Raw genomic sequence first — 22,192 nt, forward strand, 5'->3', positions numbered from 1 at the left:
GCCTACTTCCCACATCATCACAATTGCCTGTGTCATTGGTTCCTGTCAGTGAAGCATATGATCTCCAATTCACCTGTAGTCCCCACACCCTTTTCCCCACTGTCTTGTGCCTGGACAGCTTCATTCATATTATATGCCTTGGCGCTTTCTCTCATTTATACATCAATTAAGACAAAATTTAAAGTAGCTCTTCACAGCCTCCAGAATATTTTCATACTGTACCATTTAATCCTCACAACAACAACAAAATGTCTTTAAAAACATATACAGGGTGTTTTTCTAAACCCTCTGCAGAGAAGGCAACCCTTCCAGGATCCCAACTTTAAGGGGACTTAGTTCCGTAGTCAAATACTTAATCCCACTCCCAACCCCAACCTCCTGTTCTGAGGGCCTCCAAATATCCCCCATGCTCTCCTATTTGCTCCGAGCTTACTGCTCCTTACTGCTCTTTGAGTTCTCTTTTGTTCCTGACAAGTGAAAAGTTTTCTCTGAAGTTCAGCAATGCACCTATATTTTTCCCTTTGCTCTATTTTATTTAGCATTTTCATGTGTTGGTAGGTAGGAATGAGTCTATATTATATATTAATTCAGCCCAGAATATGATGGAATAGCAATCTCCCTTTTCTCTACCCAACTCTCCACTCAAATCAGTCCTTTGAACGAAGGAAAACTGTGCTGGATACATGAGAACGATGTATTCGCAAGTTAATAAACAAAAATTCTTCTATATGACAAGTACTCTTTGCTTTTTTATCACAGAAATTTGAAACCAGACTGCAATGGAACAAAAAGAAAGAATAAATAAAATAAGAAATGACCTTCTAAGAAAATGGTAGCAATGGACAGTTGCTTTCCTTACCACCAGATCACCAACAGAAAAAAACTAATAAATCTCAAATCAGATTTTAAAAAGTCAAGAAAGTAATATTGGAGTGAGTATAAAAGTACTGAGGAATAAAGAAAAGACATCTCAAACCAGTAGCACTAAAGAAAAGAAAAAGACTGCACATTTAAACACATGTAAATTAAACTACCTGTATCAAAGGCTTAGATCAATGATTTCTCATTTTAATTCTATTAAATAATGTATCCATTTATTACTTCTTCTGTCTCTAGGACATAAAAATTTTCCTTCTAGTTTATGCCATTTCCTGAATATATTCTATTTTTTTTTTTTTAAAGGATAGACGGATTAAGACTGGGTAGGAGGAAGATGAATGCTATAGCATACATTAATAGAAAGTAAACTGATTTTCTACAGAAATATTATATAGAGGACCAGGACTGTGTTCTTGACAAATACACTCACTAATACATGCACAAAGAACTGTATTTACTATTGTAAAAACAAGTATATTGCACTCTCACTTTATTTTATGCCTTGCTCCCTTCCCCCTTAACTACTGAAGAGTCAATGCCATTCAAAAGCAGTTCTTGAGGAATTTTTTGAAAGAACTTTTTTAGCAGACACTACTGGGGAAATTTAGGACTATCTTGATGGTGTTCTGAAGTTCAAAAATAGATTTCCCCCCCTTTATTGATCTTAGAGAGAGAGGAAGTGAGTGAGAGAGATAGAAACATTGATGAGAGAGAACACTGATCGGCTGCCTCCTGCATGCCCCCAACTGGGGATTGGCCCACAACCAGGGCATGTGTCCTGACCTGGAATCAAATCGGCAACCTCTTGGTGCATGGGTGACACTCAACCACTGAGCAACACCGGCTGGACGGTGTTCTGAAGTTCAACCCTGATTTATTTCTTCCTATCTTTATAGCCCTTTCTTCTCATTGTAATTATATTTATATCTGTACACCCATTTTATGAGTCTCAGGTTTCTGCCACATGGAAATAATAAACATACTTAAGGATTAACTGTGAAGATTAAAAGATGTAAAGCATAGTGTCTGAAATATAGGGTGTTCAATATTGATAGCTATTAGAAATAAAAAAACATCTTTTCCTGAGTTCAAGATCAGAATTGTATCAAAGTTTGGTTTAGGTGTTGTTTTAGACTGTCATAAGTATAAATATATAAAATGTCTATGAATAAAACAAGTAGATATACTAAAATTTCAAGTCAAAATTTTTAATATAAAAAGAAATAGTAATTACTAACTGGTGCCATGTGCCAGACATTGGGTTCTCTTTAATTCTTTCCTTTTCAAACAATAAACAAACTGAGACTCAGAGAAAGCTAAAGTAAGAAAATAAATACCAATACTATAAGTGTACAAATTATGAGTATATATGAATGGAAAGAAAATTCAAAAAATGAAAATCCCTAATTTTTAGGATAAGATTGATTTATTTTGAAATAGCATTCCTTTGTATTTGTGCCATATAAATGTTGCCTACTTGCCTCTCCCCACTCACCCAGTATCCATTTTGTTTTTGCTTTTTACTATCACAAAACTGACTCTTCAGTTTTCAGTGGTACATGTCCATCCAGGTATAGATTACATTTCCCAGGACCTCTGCTAGTTATATACGGCCATGTAAACAAGATTTGACCAATGGAAGTGATGTGGAATTTCAATGTCATAACCTTCAGGATAAAGTGGCTTGCCTTAAATCCCCCATATTCCTATCTTTTACCTGCTGGCTGAAAATGGCATCCACTGGACCAATAGAACCATATGTTAAAGATAACAAAGCTGTCTCACTACCAGAGTACCTGCAGAGCTCGGTCAGAGCTCACTCACTTCCCTGAAAGTGACAAATTGCATTTGAGCCCCAGTGTTTTGAGGTCTGAAGTATACAGTTCTTCAATACACTAAAATAATTTCTGTGCAATAAACATTTTTGAAAGAATAGGTTTTGTGCATATATAATTTGAATTCATTTGCTCATTTCTTGAACTAAACAAGTATTGCACAAGAGTTTCTATAGTAGGAACAGCCCTGGCCGGTTTGGTTCAGTGGTTAGAGCGTCGGCCTGTGGTCCAGAGAAACTCAGGTTCAGTTCCCGCTAAGGGCATGTATCTCAGTTGCAGTTTGTTCCCGGCCCTGGTTAGGTCGTGTGGGTGGCAGCCACTCGATGTGTCCCTTTCATGTCGATGTTTCTCTCTCTCTCTCTCTCCCTCCCCTGCTCTATCCGAACAAAAAATAAAAAAATGTCCTCGGGTGAGGATAAAAATATATATATATATATATATATAGTAGGAACAAAATGCCAGAGGAAAAGTAAAACTCATGAGAATCAATGATATAAAGATGAATCAATTCCTAACTGAGGAACTAGAGTTGAGGGAAATGAATCAGGAGCAAGGATTTATGAAGGTAGTGACTTTAGAACTCAGTACTGATAGTGTAGAACATTTCCTCTCAGAAACTGATAAAATTTCCTAATCTTTACGATTAATCAAAAATATCATATCTTGCATAGAATGTTCTCCAATTTTCCAGGCACATAGGTCACTGTTCTATCCCATGTGTTCATGATATTTTGTTAATGTTATTAATATTAATAATCCCGTCATATTACAATTATTTTTATACCTGTACCACTCTTCTAACTACATCCTGGAATTCATTAAGTCAGGGCCTTTATTTTAGTTATTTTTATAGACCATTATCCACTTTAACAGAACTAGAAAAACAATATGGAGATTAATAGGGATTGAGTAAATAATTACAATTTTAAAAAATGAGTTAGTGGCCAAAGGCAAAGGTTTTCAAACATTTTTGGACCATGACTTATATAACACATACATTTTATATCATGATGAGGTACACTCGCATGTGCACATGTAAATATAATAAAAGTTTGTTGAAAATAATACTTTGCCCTGGCCGGTTTGGCTCAGCGGTTGGAGCGTCGGCCTGCGGTACAGAGAGACCCGGGTTCGGTTCCCGCTAAGGGCACGTACCTCGGTTGCAGTTTGTCCCCGGCCCTGGTTGGTCGTGTGGGTGGCAGCCACTCGATGTGTCCCTTCACATCGATGTTTCTCTCTCTCTCTCTTCCTCTCTCTCCCTCCCGCTCTATCTGAACAAAAAATGGGAAAATGTCCTCGAGTGAGGATAAAAAAAAAAGAAAAGAAAATAATACTTTATAACACTGCATTTTCTACTCTAGTTTACATTATTTATTTCACTTAAAAGTTTCTGATCATGATCCTCTAATGCAGTGGTTCTCAACCTTCCTAATGCCGCGACCCTTTAATACAGTTCCTCATGTTGTATGTGGGCGTATCTGCATGTGGAGGGACCCCCCTGAAGATGGATAGAGGAGCAGTGTCTCGGTTCCTAAGACCATTGGAAATATGTGTTTTCCACTGTGAAAGGGTTGTTCGACCCCCAAAGGGGTCACGGCCCACAGGTTGAGAACCAATGTTCTAAGATGTTGTAATGTAACTCACTATTTAAAATATATTAGCCCATATGCACATGAGAGTTCATTTAGAAAATAAGGATTCAGCTAGCTAATGATGACCAAGATCAGACTACATTTAAATTCTATAAAATTGTATTGTATTAAAATTTGTTATCCATTTTATCTTTTTTATTTTTTAATCCTCACCCGAGGTTCGTTTTTTTCCATTTATCTTCAGATAGAGTGGGAGGGAGAAATGGAGAGAGAGGGAGGTAGAGAGAAACATCGATGTGAGAGAGACCCATCGACCTGCTGCCTTCCGCAGGGCCTCAACCAGGGCTGGGGACTGAACCACAACCGAGGTACGTGCCCTTGACCAGAAACGAACCTGAGAATCTTTGGTCCACGGGCCAATGCTCTAACTGCTGAGCCAAACCTGCCAGGGCATTATCCATTTTATCTTTTACTACAAACTATTAAATAACTATTAAAAATTTTGGCCCTGGCTGGTTTGGCCCAGTGGTTAGAGCATCAGCCCGCGGATCAGAGAGACCTGGGTTCAGTTCTCGCTAAGGGCACATCCCTTGGTTGCAGTTTGTCCCACGGCCCCGATTGGGGTCATGTGGGTGGCAGCCAGTCAATGTGTCTCTCTCACATCGATGTTTCTCTCTCTCTTCCCCCCTCTCCCTCCCACTCTGTCTGGAGATAAATGCAAAAATGTCCTAGGGTGAGGATTAAAAAAAAAAAAAATTGGAGAAAAATCTGGAAAGTATCCGCCTGTATGGTTCTGAAAACTAGCTAATGCCACTGCTTTTAGGTACTGAACAAATACAACAGTTCCTTTTAGTATTCTAAATTACCAATCAAAGGATTGGCCTAGAGTGTAGTAGCTTATTTCGGTAATACTATACACCTTGATTAATTTTTTTAGTACTTGTGTACAGCTAGTTGCACTTCTTATAAAATTTCCTTTTGGATCAAACTTCCTTTTATTAATGAATTCAAAATTCAGAACTGGGAATATTGCAACAGCTGTATCAAATGGCTATAATAATATAATCAACCTCAAGCACAAAACAATAACAGTCTTCCTTGAGGAAATTTAGACTATAACTCCCCTCTTCTCCAATGGCCCAATTTCTTTACGCATAAATTCTTCAGCACAGTATTTATTGCCTTTTAAAATCACTTTTCCTTGGTATAAAAAGTGTTTTTTGCCTAAGCCTGTCAATTCCTCACCTTATAAAAGCCACACTGACTGAACTTTTAACACACACCTAATTTAAGATTACCAGGGTTTTAAATGCTCTCTCAAAGAAAAAATTTTAAACTTCATTGTGATATTGGGCTTGATGCAGAAATTAACCATCTGTCTTATAATCAAACTTCTATATCTTCTACATTTGAATTGCTATGGATTGTATCTCTATACTTAGCATATCTACCTGATACTACAATATTTAAGGCTTAGGTCTCTTTCTTGATTATAAATTTTAAAAAAGAGCCCTGGCCAGTTTGGAGCTTAGAGTGTCAGGCCATGGTCCTATGGGTCACAGGTTTGATTCCTGGTCAAGGGCACGTACCTGGGTTGCAGGTTTGATCCCAGGCCCTGGTCAGAGTTGTTCCAGAGGAAACCAGTCAATACCTCTTTCTCGTGTGGTCTCCATCTCTCTCTCTCTCTCTTTCTCTCTCTGTCTCCCACCCTCTCTCCCTCCCTTCCACCCTACCTAATAATCAATGGAAAAATAACTTCCACTGAGGATTAAAAAAAGTTTTTTTTAAAGAAAAGAATCTCAAATTTTAGCATTTCAGGATATCTACGACTTAGTAGTTGCTCAATCACCTAAATCGGCAATTTTCAACCACTGTGCCTCAAGAATTTTTAAAACATGCAAAATATCTATTTAGTCAGGGAGAAATTACCTCTTTTCCCTTAGATTGTCAAATTAAAAAATGACAACAGCCAACACAACAACAGCTGTCCCGTATAAATGAATCAAAATTATACTTTTGTCAGATCGGCAAAATATGTATTTTTTGATGTACTGCAGAATTTTAGTAATTAGTTTATAGGTGCCATAAAACCAAACAGGTTGAAAATCATTGATCTAAGTTAATTAACTATCTGAAGACATAGAAATGTATTTATGAAAGCAGCAACAGGAGAGATGTAAAATAGTTAATGGGAATGGTTTTCATTAAGAAAAAAAGCTCCTCACTATTTTTGTGCCTTATGCCTCAACTCTAAGAGATACTATAGATATTGGATCCCAGAAGTCAGTATAGTTTAGTCAGAACTTTGTCTTCTGTATTTTAATCTCAATGATAACTAGATCTCATCTATCCACACTAAAGAAACTTTCAAATGTAGTTTAACATTTACTGAAAAGTGACTTTTTGACTAAGCAGTCACCTCAAATCACAGTGACAAATACACTCTTAAATATAAATAGTAATGTTCTCATTCATACAGAAAAACTTGATTCTGGAACAATAGATTCCTAAAGTCTTTCCCTAACACCAGTGGTTCTGATCAGTCCATTCACATGGGTAATACACTCCTAAGGGTCTCTCTCAATACATGCAGCATTTATTCAGCTGTGCTTCCTTTTTCCTTCTTTCTCAACCTGGGACTAAACCACACAAATGCTTCAGCAAAATAATGAATAAACCCTCAGGGTAAAGAACTGCAAAGCTAGGATGTCCAACACATTTACTTCATTAGGGAACTTGTATTTCTTTATTGGGGAACTATTGCCTCTGTCTGTTAAAACCTTCCTCTTCTTCATATCATTTGTTCTTTCTTTCTTTACAAACTACATAATTCTCAAGATTACAAAAGTTAAAGAGTTCCATGAAAACTTCTCATATAGCCCATTACATTACTCCAGTAATGAGCCCAATTCCATTTTCCTTCACCTCACCTGCATACCTATATGGCCCCATAAATTTCAATATACTAACTTTCTTGATTGTGTATTTAAACCAGCTATTCCATTATCACTTCTAGATCATAATAATATTTCTTCAAACAAGGCAAGACTGCAGTCCAGAGAGACCCGAGTTTGGTTCCCGCTAAGGGCACGTACCTCGGTTGCAGTTTGCCCCCGGCTCTGATTGGGTCATGCGGGTGGGAACCACTCGATGTGTCCCTTTCACATCGATGTTTATCTATCTCTCTCTCTCTCTCTCTCTCTCTCTCCTTCCCACTCTATCTGAACAAGAAATGAAAAAATGTCCTCGGGTGAGGATTAAAAAAACAAAACAAGGCAAGATACTGAATGACTCCAGGTGAACAGTTTCATATACATGCATATGAATTTAATATGTATACAAATTTCCTGGTATCTTGTTAAAATGAAAATTTTGATTCAGTAGATCTGAAACACACAGGGGAACTTTCAGGGTAAAGGAATCTTTCTATACAGTACTAGGGTGAAGGATAAATGACTCCTTGTATTTGTCAAAACCCATAATAAAACTATTATTTCAGAGAGTAAGTGTAATATCACAAGTTTAATAAAAAAAATCAATCCATGTGACTGAGGATCCCAAGATGGAAGAATGCAAATGGTAACAAATGAATCTACCTTCATTATAAATTCATGATATAAACATAATAAAGGAGGTAGGACGGGGAAGCTAACTTGAGTAGCTTGGGAGAACAGTTTTTTAACTAGAAACTGTAAGGCAAAGTATAATAGCAACTGTTCAATGTACATAGACATTATATTCTAGTTGGTAAATTTGTTTCTTCTGGGAGTACTGCCTAAAAATTCTAAAACTGCTTTACCTGTATACTGAGATTGAAGTACATGGATGGTGGATGGTGGGAGCTAGGTTTCTTCCACTGGAGAAGGAAATTTAAAAAGAGCAAGAAAGGGCCCTGGCAGGTTTGGTTCAGTGGTTAGAGCATCAGCCCAAGGACCAATGAGTTGCAGGTTTGATTCCAGACAGGGCACGTACCTTAGATGCGATTCGTCCCGGCCCTGGTGGGGTCGTGTGGGAAGCAACCAATTGATGTGTCTCTCTCACATCAATGTTTCTCTCTCACCCACTCCCTCTCCCTCCCTCCCACTCTATTTGATAGATAGATAGATAGATAGATAGATAGATAGATAGATAGATAGATAAATAGAGCAAGAAAGGAAGCTTAGGGTGAATCCTGAAGAAAAGGATTAGATTTGGAGACATCAGTACAAACTCATGTTTTCCTTATACAGAAGGACAAATACAGAAACAACTGTAGATATGTAGACATTACCCAGCTAACTGCTTTGTTTGCTGAGAGGCCGCAGAAGTAGTTATACTTAAATAGCAATAAACATACCCAGCACCAAAATCTTGGTTTCTCATACCCTTTTCTCCAACAAAAGCAACCAAGGTTCTTTCGAAAAATGGCTGATTCTAGGGGGAAAAGATGGAAGTGCGTAAGAGGACACAGAAGCCAAGTTGAAAGAGAGCTCTCAAAGGGCAAGCCTAGAACAATGTGAGCAACAAAATGAGTAATTTATTGGATTACAACCCAAAATATAAAATACATGTACGTAAGTCTATGCTTATATAAGTGAATGACTAAATAAATGGGGGAGAAACAACTTCTTTACAGAATTCCACTTAATATATGTAGATATGTCTTTCCAACAGATGATTCTGGGATAAATACAGTATGGAAAGGGAAAAACAGTATTTTTTTTTTTTAAATCTGGCAAATACTACTTTGGCCAAGTGATGAAGGTTAACATCATCAGTGTCATATGGATATCATGCTTCCCATACAATGTAAATAGTAGAGCACTTCTGCTCTGTGATAGTCTTTTTAAAAACTAATAACCCTAGCTTATTCCATCCAATAAAAACATCAGACAAATATCCAAATCGAAGGACATACTTCAGAATACCTGGCCAATAATTCTTAAGACTGTTAAGGAAATCAAGGAAGATTTGGAAACTCTCACAGACCAGAGGACACTGGGGAGAGTTAACAACTAAATACAACATGGCACCCTGGACTGAAACCTGGAACAAAAGAACACACTAAAGGAAAAACCAATAAAATCCAAGTAAAGTCTGAAATTTAGTTGATAATTTTTTCAAAAAGATTTTAAAATATGGCTATAAATCAAGTTTCCTCTCTCGCAAGTGGGAATCATCAATAATGTGTACACAGAACGTGTCTTGACTGGGAATCAACCGGTGACTTGGGTCGACGGCACTCAACCACCGAGCCACACCAGCCAGGCTAAAAAGTCTTTTAAAGACTAAATTTCTAGCCCTGGCCAGTTCGGCTCAGCGGTTAGAGCGTCGGCCTGCGGTCTGGAGAGACCCGGGTTCGGTTCCCGCTAAGGGCACGTACTTCGGTTGCAGTTTGTCCCCGGCCCTGGTTGGTCGTGCGGGTGGCAGCCACTCGATGTGTCCCTTCACGTCGATGTTTTTCTCTCTCTCCCTTCCTCTCTCTCCCTCCCACTCTATCTGTACAAAAAATAGAAAAATATCCTCGGGTGAGGATAAAAAAAAAAACAACTAAATTTCTATAACAGAGATTTTCATTTATAATATTTCCATTTATCCTATTTCCTACACACTACCTACCCAAAACATTTTAAAAGTTGAGATCTAAAGATTCTTGAAGCATAAAACAATAATTAAACATTTTCTATAAGCCTAGGAAATATAAATGCAGCATAGAGCTCCTGTAAGTAAATATAAATTTTACACACACATATGTCTAAAACACATATATAAATATATTAAATCAAGCACTTTTAATATTATCAAAAGTTGTCATAAAAAAAGAGAACAGCCCTGGCCAATTTGGCTCAGCGGTTAGTGTTGGCCTGCGGTTCAGAAAGACCCAGGTTCGGTTCCCACTAAAGGCATGTACCTCGGTTGCAGTTAGTCCCCGGCCCTGGTTGGTCGTGCGGGTGGTAGCCACTCGATGTGTCCCTTTCACATCGATGTTTCTCCCCCCCCACCCCCCATCTGAACAAAAAAATGGAAAAATGTCCTTGGGTGAGGATAAAAAAAAAAGAGAGAGAGAGAGAACAGAATTCTAAGAATCAGGCCAACAAAGTTCAATTGCCAGCTATAAGATTAATTCTAAATATTTAAGATTATCGCACATCACCAACAAGTTCTCTCACTCTATAAGAACTTTCAAGAGAGTAATATATAGAGTAATTATAGTGATTCAAATAAATTCTCAAATTTACATGGACAAATTTACATTATAAATAACTTAAGCCCTGGTCGATTTGGCTCAGCGGTGGGAGCAAGCGTTGGCCCGATGACCAGAAAGTCTTAGCTTCAATTTTGGTCAAGGGCACGTACCTCAATTTCAGTTCGTCCCAGTCCTGGTTGGGATCCTGCAGGAGGCAACCTATCGGTGTGACTCTCATATTGATCTCTCTCTCTCTCTCTCTCTCTCTACCCTCCATCCCACTCTGTCTGAAAATAAATGGAAAAATATCCTCAGGTGAGGATTTAGGGAAAAAACAATGAAATAAAAAATATCTAACTAGGATTAGAAAAACTTGGTTGCAAACAACACAAATTCACACAGCTGGAAACTGATGCTTTGAAATCTACCAACAGTATCTTTAGAACGCTTAACTTCAATGATATAATAAACTTTGTGCTGAGTTGAAACTGATGTACAGGTGCATCCTGACCCACATTTCTTAGTAAATAAGTTTCCAAATTGACAGTTATAGCATAGCCAAAGAGACATTTCCATGTGTGCATTCTTCCTTTCAGTAAATGGTTACAGAGAGCTTTCTACATAACAAGAACCAAAAAAACAGTTTTTAGTAGTAGAAAGCTAATTATACTAACCCAAAATGTCAAATGACCTTTCTTAATTCCATTTCATTTCATAAACTTCCACAAAGGGAAAAAAAAATCTGAAGCTAAAATCCACTTAAATATTCTAGCCAATAAAAAGCAAATTTGCTATATAAAAACTTTTCAAGCAGAGTTTATTTCTCCTCTCATCACTGTATATTAATAGTGATAGGGTATCCTCTGGTTTTTTGTTTTTTTTTTAACAAGAAAATCCCTATTTCTATAAAGTTCACCTCCTCACTTTTTTTTTTTTTTTTTAACTTAAACACAGTCTCCCTTCTCTGTACTGCCCTGTTATGAATGCTTGTGGGGAGCAAGGGTGGGAGAGAACCTGGGGGTTAGTGACGATTACAGTAGAGCAAAGGAAAAGGGACAGCATAACAGCAATAAGGAAGAAAATGAAAGTAAAATAGAAACAGGTTCTCCTCCTGATAAAAGCCAAAGCAGTTGTAAGAACTAGATAAAACTTCTCAGGACATAAAACCTGTATGGGTGAAATAATGACTCAGAATAATTAGAGAATATGCTTTGCAATTATTTTAAATGAGTATGCATTGTAAAAAATTACTTTAAATAAATTGATTTCTTGGGGTTTAACTTCTTTCACCTATACTATCAAATTTTACTTACTGCTGTACTCATCCCTTTGCTTTAGATATAGCAGCAAAATACATAAAAGATTACTAGAACAGATCAGAATACAACAGAACATGATCTCTTGCTCTCGAGGGTCTTATTTCCTATTTTGTGGATAATTTGGTTCCTATATTTCCTCTAGATGTTTCTACCTACTAACCACCTCATTGCTCACTAATGAGTTAGAGAACGTGGACAATATGATATTCCTATTCACTTACTACAGTCAGTATTACTGTAGCGATCGAATCAAAGCTGATTCGAGTTTTATGTTAGCCTCTCAATTCTGATAATTCTAGTCAAACTGTTGTCTGAAACATTATTACACTTTTTAAATTGTTAAAATGAAACTCCGAAATCATTTATTTCAACTATTCTTGTTTTAATTAAGAAATCAGAGAACTAGTTAGTGCAAAGACAGCATCAACTCATGTTTTGTAACTCCTAGACCAGTATTTGTTCAACAAAATAATGCTGCTTTCCATAATTGCTCCTTTTTCAATATGAAGTTTCTATTATCTAGTCAGCCTGTGAAAGCTGATAAACTAAAAGAGCAGCCAGCTTGCCCAGCTGGTGTGGCTCAGTGTTGGACTGTCGACCCATGTACAAAAGGTCACCTGTTCGATGCCTGGTTAGGGCACATGCCCAGGTTGTGGGCCAAATCCCCAGTGGGGGGAAGGCAGGAGGCAGCCAATCAATGCTCTCTCTCATCAATGTTTCTATTTCTCTTTCCCTCTCCCTTCCTCTCTCTCTAAGATCAATTTAAAAAAATTAAAAAAAAAAAAAAAATAGCCAAAAAAACAGAAAAATCCCAAGTCTCAGGTCAAACACATAAACCACTGCTTCACTGTCGATCCAACATTTTTTCTGAAATTCTCCTAACTGCCAAAACTTTTTCATTTCTTGTCCATCACTGTGATTAATGTTTCAGTGATATAGTGTCCTATATGTTACGTAAAACATGAAACCAATTATAGTAAGCAAATATGGAGTGTACATTGCATCAGAAACTAATTTAAGCCCTCTACACATCTCAATCCTTAACTTTGAATAACATAATACTGTAATCCCCATTTTAAAGGTGTAAAAATCAAAGACTCAGAAGTTAAATAATTCACCCTAATTCACACAGCTAATAAGTAGAACTGGGATAAGTAATCAGACAGTCTGACCCTAATGTCCATATTCCCAATCTCCATATATAATAATGTATAATAACTACGTGAATTGTATTATTAATGTGCAGATAACTCAGACTTTGAGGTCTGCAGAAAAATTTAAAGACTATTTGTATTAGAACAGGTTTGTTACAAATTAAAATAGCTTAGTCAGAGAAAGTAAGTACCACATGATCTCACTTATTGGTGGAACATACGTAATGAACGAAATAAGCTGTCGACCAAAAGAAATTCAGAATCATGGAAGTAGGGAACACACTGACAAAGCTCAGAGGGCTGGAGGGGGTGGGGATAAATGAAAGACCTTATATACAACCAATAGACTGGGACACTAGGCTGGGGAAGGCAGGAGAGGGGGTGGGAACGGGAAGGAGGGGTCAATGGGGAAAAAAGGGAGACATCTGTAATACTTTCAACAATAAAAAAAAATTATAATAGCTTAATATGGCTTATTTCCATAAACTATATCTTCTTTGCAAAGACATGGCTCAAGAACCTTTATTTCATTCATATATAATTACTACTCAATATGAAAGAAAGTGGGGGGAGGGTATTACAATCATACTTTAACAAATGTCCAGATGAGCATGGTCCAGAAGAACTTTTTGCAGGGATAGAAATGTTTTGTCTGTGCTGTCATCATGGCAGCCACTAGCCAAGAGTGACTGGTATCAGAAATGTGTCTAAGGTGATTGAATAACTGAATTTTGACTATTTTGTAATTATAATTAAATTTAAATAGCCACAGATGGCTAATGACTACTATGTATTAGACAGCACAGGTAGAGAAGACAAAATGACAGAAAAAGATGAGTACAGACATTATCATTGCTCTTATTTAGAGAGTACAATAACAGTCAAATAAATTTAAAAGTCTTTTTACTTGCTCTAGCTTTAATTATTAACCCAAACAATATAAACCTCCTAAGATTTAAGACAAACTTTCTATAAATTCTTCTTTGTGTATCTCAATGGAAAAGATTATTAAAACCTATGTTGCCAAAAAAGCTTCACATATTAGAAACTTTTTACTCTTTAGATGACTAAGAAGACTCTGAATCTGAAAACTCTGTTGCCTATTAGAAAAAGTAAAAAAAAGTCACAAAAGTTTTCAATTCTTTTCATACACACTTAATAGTAGGTGCTTACCTTGATTCTCCACTACTGTTTCTAACACTTTCTTCATCACTATGTCCATTCATTGTAACTATCAACAAGTTTTAAAGTGGAATATAAATCTTCCCAGTTTAAAAGATGAATATAAATACTGTCTCCTCCTTGAATATCAGAAATTCAGATGAATTTTCTTCAACATTCACAGGTTTCCTGGGATCCTTTTTGATTCACCTAAAAAAAAAAAAAAAAATTAAGTAAGAAAATTTTCCTAGGAGAAAAAAATTAAAAAGTCTATTTAGAACTTAACAAATCTATCTGAGCCACTTAGATTGGAGTGGGTAATGAAGGGGTAGGGTTCTTTTATTCAAAACACCTAGGCTTCGTTCTATTAACTACATTCCTAACTCATAGAATTTAGCATACCATCACTTACTTTGACAGAAGAAATCAAAATATTTGTGGAGTGATAAAACTTTTACACTAATTGCAACTGTGTTGCAATATATATGTAAAAGATAACTGAAACAAAGTGGTAGTATACAACATATACACACACCCCAAGAACAGAAAATGGAATCTTATTAAATACTTGATCAAACAAACGAAGTTAAGGGGGAAAAGGTTACCTTTAAATGAGCACTAACGCCTATCACCTAAAACTTCATATACTCAAGTGAGGGAAAGTTTTGAAAATGCTCACATGAAAGCAAAATAAAAGGGTATCATATAATCGTAACAAAAATGTACAGGTCAAGATAAATATGTTCTTTCACACATAAACCGATAGTGGACTGAAAAACATTAAATAACATTTATCCAGTTTGGACTTGCAGAGATTCCATTTTTTTAAAAAAGGTAATAAAATATATACTATTAATTTTTTAAGTAAGGGGTTTGGAGCAAAATCATGGATCAAAACACAGCATTTCCACCTTTCAAGATATCAGCACAACACTAGAGAGTCACCTACAAGCCATCCACGAATAAACAAAGGAGATCTCTGGCAGGGGAGGGAGAGGAAGAAGCGGGGGAAGGAGACGTCAGATCCTTCCCCAGCCTGAAAGTACCGAGACAGCCGACTGAGAGCTGTCCTCCGACCTCGGCAAATAGAATTCCCTCCTACGATTATTTCCACTCCACAAAATAAAATAAAGGGGGGGGGGTAGGCCGTTGCCAATTCAATCATAGCAAACTGTGCACCTAGATCAGTATTGTAATTCTCCAGAGACTACACAGAACAGACTACCAGTTTACAGTCCGTAAACTCTGCAAGAACTTGGTTATCCAAAAAGTAACTGTTCCCCGAAATATGTATTCCTGATGTTAAATATTCATTCCAGCTAGTCAAAAAGCGTTACTATTAAAGTCGTCTTAAAAATCTAGGTACTCTAACAATCTGCCTCTTTCCCGAGAAGTATCGCTCTTCATAGAGAAAGTTCACTCCTCTTTCCGTTCTTTCCTTTTCACCTTCCTTTCGCCCCTCAAAATGGCTTTCTTTGTACACTGAAACTTCCTTTTCTCCCTTCATCTTCCTTCTCCGAGTAAGTCCTCTTTCTGAGACCCTTCTCACAACCCTAAGTTCTGAAGCTCCAAGTGCACGCAGCGCTCTCCGGCCTTTCAAGCGTCTTAACAATGACTCTTCCCCGAGTCGTTAAACCTCTTCAATCTTCTTCTGTGCCTGGTCTTTTAACAGTTGATTTGCTTCTAGCTAAGTTTTCGAAGCAGTACTCTATAGGAGATTGGAAACCTTCCTCCTCCCTCTTCTCTCCAGCGCAGCTTCGCTATCAGACTCCCACCGCAGCGCACCCACCCCACTGCCCGCCCCCGCCCCCGCCCGCGGGCCTCCCAAGGCCTCCACCACCGTCCCGGAGTCTCTCTTCCCGCCTCAAACTTCCCGCAGACCCGCCCCGCGCCCTCCCAGGCTCGCCCCGGCCGCCGCCCCCTCCCCCTCCCCGCCGCTCCCCACGTGCAGGGAGCCCGGGTCGCGGTGGGACCGACGCACCAGCCATAAGCTCGCTCCTTGAGCCTCGCAGCTCTCCGCCCGCGACCCCGCCAACCCCATGCCAAGGAGGCCCGAGATCGACCAGCTGCCTGCCAGTCCACCGCGAGGATGCGCTCCGAGCCACCGGCCTGCGCTCGCCACTCACACGCCCCCTGCGCGCCGAGCCCGTCGGCCGCCAGCCCTCGCTGAGCCGCCCGGCCTTCGCCCGGCGTCCGGCCGCTGGGCCGCCGCCCGGGCACCGCGCCGCCTCCGCCCTCCGCCTGGCCGGTTCCCGTCCTCCTCGCCACATCCTGACCCGCCCGCCGCCCCCTTTCTTACCGGCTGATATGCAGGATTCGCGGGGCGGAGGGAAACGACCCGGATCCTCGGTCTCCCCCGCGCCCGGGCCCGCGGTCTCTTCAGCCGAGTGAGTCCTCAAGCTCCGGGCGTCTGGGAGTAAGCAGGAGTCCGTGAAGGGAAGGGGGAAGGGGAAGGACGCGAAGGGGAAGGGGAAGCCCCGGCCCAGCGGCACCAATGCGCGATCCCCTACGGAGCGGATCCAACAATCAATTCATTATTGAAGCACCAACGGCGAGGGCAGCAAGAGCGAGAAGTAATCAGCCGTCGTCGTCGCCGCCGCGGCCACGCGCGCGCTCCCGCTGCCGCTGCTTATCGGCTACCAGCAGCCGCCATGACGCCGAGAGAGCGAGAGCGCAACCGTCTCGGTGGTAGCCGCCTCCGCCACCGCCGCCACCGAAGTCGCGGTCGCCTCCGCCTCCCGCGCGACGTAAGCTCCTCGGCTCACTCCCCTTCCCCACTCCGCGCGAGGCAAGCTGGCGGGCGAGCGGGCGGGCGCGAGCACGCCGAACCCCTCCGAGTGGCGCGCGGGCGGTGGGAGGAGCTACGTTGTGGAGTCGTAGGGCGTAGAAAGAAAGCGATTGGTACTGAGTCCGGGCGGCGTGCGAGTGCGCGCACGCGCGCTGGTGGTAGCGCGCACGCCGACTGCGCGGAGGCCTCCGGACTCTGACCACGGCCGTGGGCCGCAGATTCTCGCTGGGGCGCCCTCCCTTTGCGGCCTTGAGTTGAGTTCCGGGAAGTGGGAGCTGCAGGCTCGCTCCGTGCGGGTATGGACGCTGTTCGGAACAGTTGCGCAAGGATGTCGAGGCTGAGAGACTGAGGAGGAACGAGGAAGCAAAGAGGGTGGGGAGATGCAGAAGACTATGATGGGGTTCGGGTAGCCGCAAAAGGTTCACACTGGATAAGTCGAGGGGCTGGTCGTGTGTGGGGTCCGGTAGCCCAGGCCGCTGGCCCGGTCTGAATGCCTACCGGGTGGGGTGGGGAGGGGGCTGCTGCGTCACACCAGGCAGCCTGGGAACCCAACTGTTGGGCAACTGTGGTCACCTCCCTCCTCCTGCTAACGCTTAGGCGACCTGCAACTGAGGCTCCCTCAGGGGCCTAATGCAGCGTGTGGGCGGGGCAGCACCTGAGATGACGGAGAGAAAATAGAGACCGAGTTGTTGACATCCTGTGCCGCTTCTTGATTGATTTGTGGGCAGCCGAAGCCTGGTTTAGAAAAAAACAAAAAACTTTTACAACCTTTCTAGGTTCCTTCCCTGGAGGGCAGGGTGGAGGGTGCGGTTCAGAATCGCAACAAAAAAAAAGCAATTTGAAGGTCGGTAGTAACTGTCTCAATTTAACGTGCTGCAATTTAGTTGACGGTTTCTTTCATAACTGTAACTGCGGGGCTCAGATACAATCCTTTAGATCTGTCGAAGGAAACACTACCTTTCAAGCACGGTGCTGTCCTGATTAACTCTTTGAAAGCATTTTTTTTTAATAAAAATTTTTTACACTTTGTTATTTTTCTGGTCCACATCAATCTTGAATCACTCGAATACTTTTTGAAACTTTGTAATTCCATTATTTAGTTGTTTGATTTGCTGTAAAAGCCCACCTTCCAAATCAGGTGAGTTTAAATGTGGTAACTGCATTTCCAAAGTAATTCTTTTAACGTGTTGGAAAGAGTCAAGTGTTATAAACAGTTTGGTTCAAAGTCTTCAGAAATATCTCAAAACATAACTCCAAATATTCATTATATGAAAGGTATCTTCATACTTGGGGTGAAGGGAAAGGCAAACAGGTGCACATGTTCTATTCAAAATAATGTATTTCTGATCAGTAAATAGTGAAACAAAATGAAACACTACTATACTTTGCAAAATGATCTATGCTCAGCCTCCTCCCCCCACCCCCTTTTCCCTAGTTAACAAATAGCTATAATGCTAGGTTCTGAGGAGGAACTCCATCTTTAAAAGTAGGAACAGTGCTAATTTTTAATATGTTTTTAAAGTATGATAAAGGTGCCTTAATGATAGCAACTTCCTGTACCTCCTACTGATTTCTTTCTCAGATTACTAGAGTGGTAAGTTTTTTTAAAAGCTCCTAAAAAGCAGAAGCCATGGCAGATGAATTTTGTAATCAGATGTATTAATAAGATAAAATCTTCAAATATGACTGCTACATTTTTATCATTACTGTATGGACATAATCTGTTTTCTGAAAGCATGTCAAAACTTTTTGAACTGATTTGCCATTTGGATGTGATATGCTGCATATATACATATGTGGTGGATGGAGATTTATTTATCTGGTAAAACCCTAATATACTTTATGACTCCAGAATTTTTTTTTTATTTTTTTCCTTGTTATTGAATTTTTTGGGTTGACACTGGCACGGAATTTTGGGGTGACTGACAATGTGGAGAAATACAAGGTAAGTGAAAAATTGCAACAACTTGTTAACCATTTGTTCTCTGCACATTAAATTCTCAGTTTCACTTTGCTTGAATAAGCTTTATCAACCTGTTGATACTAAAAACAATTAGAAAGCTGTTGATAATCTAAACACATGACTTTTAAAAAAATCCCTGAAAATTAACATCAATCAGGAAGTCTTTATTACTATCTGATTTTCTATTTGAGAAATTTTATATTCTTTAAAAAGAGTATTACTTTTACAGAATCTAGGACAGCATTTCGTGGGTCTTGAATTCTGGTATGCTCTACTAGGACTAGTTACCATTGGGTAGGTACCTTTAGGTTGAGGTAGATTGAGAACTGCCTATCCATAATTGTGAGGTTTGTAACATAAAGACAATGATAATTCTGCTTTTTGGTTAATGTTGGGATGCCAAGATAGGATTTTAATTTCATAATTATGTTCTTGTGGCCTAGAGAATTTTGCGTATGAGAAACTGCTAAAACAATCAGTATTAAAATACCCTAGAATCTCGACCTACAACATCATCCCCTACATCCTTGCCAAGCAGGGGAAGAGCTTTCCAAATATGATACTTAAATGTAAAAAGTCCTCTGCCCAGCTGGTGTGGTTCAGTTGGTTGTACTTCCTCTCATGAATCTGGAGGTCACTGGTTTGATTCTAGGTCAGGGCACATGCTGAGGTTGCTGGCCTGATCCCCAGTAGGGAGCATGCAGGGTGTAGCCGATCCATTGATCAATGTTTCTTTCTTATTGATGCTTCTATCTCTCTCCCTTCCTCTCTGAAGTCAGTAATAACATATCTTCTTAAATGTACAAAGCCCTCTATAAATAAAACTCATAAAATTCCAAGTCACCTTAGAGTGAAAATTAAATTTTTTTATCATAAAAAATTTTTTTTTGTTAATCTTCAGCTGAGGATATTTTTCCATTTGATTTTTTTGACAGAGTGGAAGGGAGGGAAGGAGGGAGAAAGAGAGAAACATCAGTTTGAGAGAGAGACATCAATTGGTTGCCTCCCATCGAACCGAGACTGGAGCTGGGATCAAACCTGCAACCCAGGTATGTGCCCTTGACTGGGTATTGAACCCAAGACCCTTTGGTCCTTAGGGGGATGCTCTAACCACAGAGCTAAATTGGCCAGGGCATTAATCATAAAACTTATAGGAGCTTTGGTTCTCATTGTGGGGCAGGGGGCAGGAGTTAGTCATCTAGGAAATTTTTCCTAACTACACATGCCTGACACCCCCATTTCTCCCCTTTTGATATGCAGAATTTATAGGTTCTGGGTAGTGTATGAAAAAATTTTCTAGGTTGTTCTGATATCCACCAACAGCTCATCTACCTTGTTTATGGCCACTGTGTGAATTTTTTACTGATAAATGAATCACCATAAATTAAATTCCAAATGGAAAGTTATTACAGATGACATAATAGAGGCAATTATGTGTAAAATCTAATAGATACTTAAATGGATACAAAGATTCTACTTTCTCTACTTACAAAATTAACTGCACACAGTAAGTTAAGTAGCTAAACTGAAAATACCAAATTGGTGCATCAGTGCTATATCATTCCTTCTTCAAATCCTTTATTTACTATCCATTTTACTTCATCTGTGTTGTCTTCAGCTTTTATTCTTAACCCCCACTACATTATTTAGACCTTATTTTCTCTACGTCTTTCCCTCCAGCTCACTTTGTAGGTTTCCTCCAGACTTGAAATCTGAAATCACTTCCCTGCTTTAGGTACATGTATTTAAATACACGTGCCAAAGCCCTGGCCAGTGTGGCTCAGTTGCTTGGGCATTGTCCTGTGCACCAAAAGGTTGCTGGTTCCATTCCTGGTCAGAGCCCATACCCCAGTAGGGGGCGTGCAGGAGGCAGTCAGTTGATGTCTTACACTGATGTTTCTCTCCCTCTCCTTCCCTCCCTCTCTCTCAAAAAATAAGTAATAGTGATTATTAATGGGGTGGAGGGATTTTTTTTTCCCCCAGAAGGAACACTTGGCAAAATCTGGATCAATTTTGGTTGTCACAACAAAGGTGGGGGGCAGGGGGTGCTGGTAATATATAGGGGTAAAGACCAGGGATACTGCTAAAGATCCTATAATCCATTGGACAGACCCTCCCAACTCCCCAACCCCCAACAACTGTTATTCTGGTCCAGAATAACAATAGTGCCATTGTTGAGAGATCCTACTATCAAGGATGGCAAGCTAGGTAGCATTTTTTAGTGAAATCTTAATGGGTGGGGGTTGTGGTTTGGTAAGGGTGCTAATGAATGAAGATCTACTCTACCTAACTACTTAGCCTTGCTTAAAACCAGCAACAAAAGAGCCAGTACATTTGCTGAACTAATAAATGTGACTATCACAATAGACTACATTATTTTCTTTGTTTTAAAAAAAAAAAAAAATTGTAGTGCAACTGAAACTCTTATTGCTAGTAGGGGTGTAAATTGGTTACAGCAACTTTGGAAAATTGATAGGCAGTATCCATTATAGCTGAACGTATATCCATCAGATAATTTCTCTCCTGATTGTATATCTAAGAGTTTGGCTTCAAACTGGAACAAAGTGAAGTATATTTATACAATGGAATGCTAGCCAACAATGAAAAAGAATAAACTGCTACACAATGACATGGGTGGCTCTCATAGGCATTGTTTTGAGTTAAACACAAAAGAATTCATATTGTACAATCCAATTTATATGAGTTTCGAGAACAAGCAACTAATTTATGATTGTAGAGGTCAGGATAATAGTTACCTTTCTGAGCATGGGTGTTGACAGAGAGGGGTGTAAAGGAGCCTTACAAAATGTTGGAAATGTTCTATATCTTGATCTGGGTGGTTATATTTAGTGTATATATATGAAAAAACTTGAGCTGAAAATTTTAATTTCGTGAACTTTATATATGTTATACTCCATCTTTTAAAATTAAAAATTAGGGGTGAAAACCAGGAAACCTAATTTTGAACTACTTGGAGTCTTATACATCAAGCGCTACTCAATATGTTCTCAATAAATATGAACAACTCTAATGCATTGTTTAGTGAAAATTTTGGATTTGGAGTTAGACCTAGTTTTGAACCACACAGCTTTATCCATTATTAGCTGTATGATGTTTGGGACTTTTTGTGCTATAGAAGAACAAGAGGATCAGTGAGTTGAAAGAAGTATAGAAATATGCTTTAAAAAAAGTTTAGCTTTCATCCATGATCTCCCATAACTGAGGAATATTTACAGACTTTCAGGGGTGAGCCACAGCAGCTCTTTGTGTATTAAGTGACTTAATGCTACTGGCTTTAACTAGAATAAACAACTAGACCCTATCTGGACCAATCA

General features: G+C 39.5%; 2 protein-coding genes across 4 annotated transcripts in view; one reads left to right on the forward strand and one right to left on the reverse strand.

The window, feature by feature from the left end:
- Positions 1-16,664, reverse strand: part of CHD1 (chromodomain helicase DNA binding protein 1) — an 84,810-nt gene extending 68,146 nt beyond the window's left edge. Inside the window, exons 1-2 of one of the 3 annotated variants that reach the window (XM_036280844.1) lie at positions 16,406-16,664; positions 14,119-14,316 (exon numbers count right to left, since the gene is read on the reverse strand). In XM_036280844.1, the coding sequence (XP_036136737.1) occupies positions 14,119-14,171 (53 nt within the window). In that variant the 5' untranslated portion in view covers positions 14,172-14,316; positions 16,406-16,664. Of the gene's footprint in view, positions 1-8,642; positions 8,789-14,118; positions 14,317-16,405 lie in introns of those variants that run through there. The other 2 variants (XM_036280840.1, XM_036280841.1) reach the window with 2 other exon arrangements.
- LOC118642036 (basic proline-rich protein-like) lies at positions 15,718-16,497 on the forward strand. The gene has a single exon (XM_036279691.1). The coding sequence runs from the start codon at positions 15,718-15,720 to the stop codon at positions 16,495-16,497; it is 780 nt and encodes a 259-aa protein (XP_036135584.1).
- Positions 16,665-22,192: the final 5,528 nt, after the last annotated feature.

Source organism: Molossus molossus, unplaced genomic scaffold (assembly GCF_014108415.1).
Source record: "Molossus molossus isolate mMolMol1 unplaced genomic scaffold, mMolMol1.p scaffold_m16_p_3, whole genome shotgun sequence".
NCBI classification, from domain to species: Eukaryota; Metazoa; Chordata; class Mammalia; order Chiroptera; family Molossidae; genus Molossus; species Molossus molossus.

Bases quoted from the DNA above. Each gene is read 5' to 3' on its own strand.
- LOC118642036 (XM_036279691.1), top strand. From the start codon at position 15,718: ATGACTCTTCCCCGAGTCGTTAAACCTCTTCAATCTTCTTCTGTGCCT.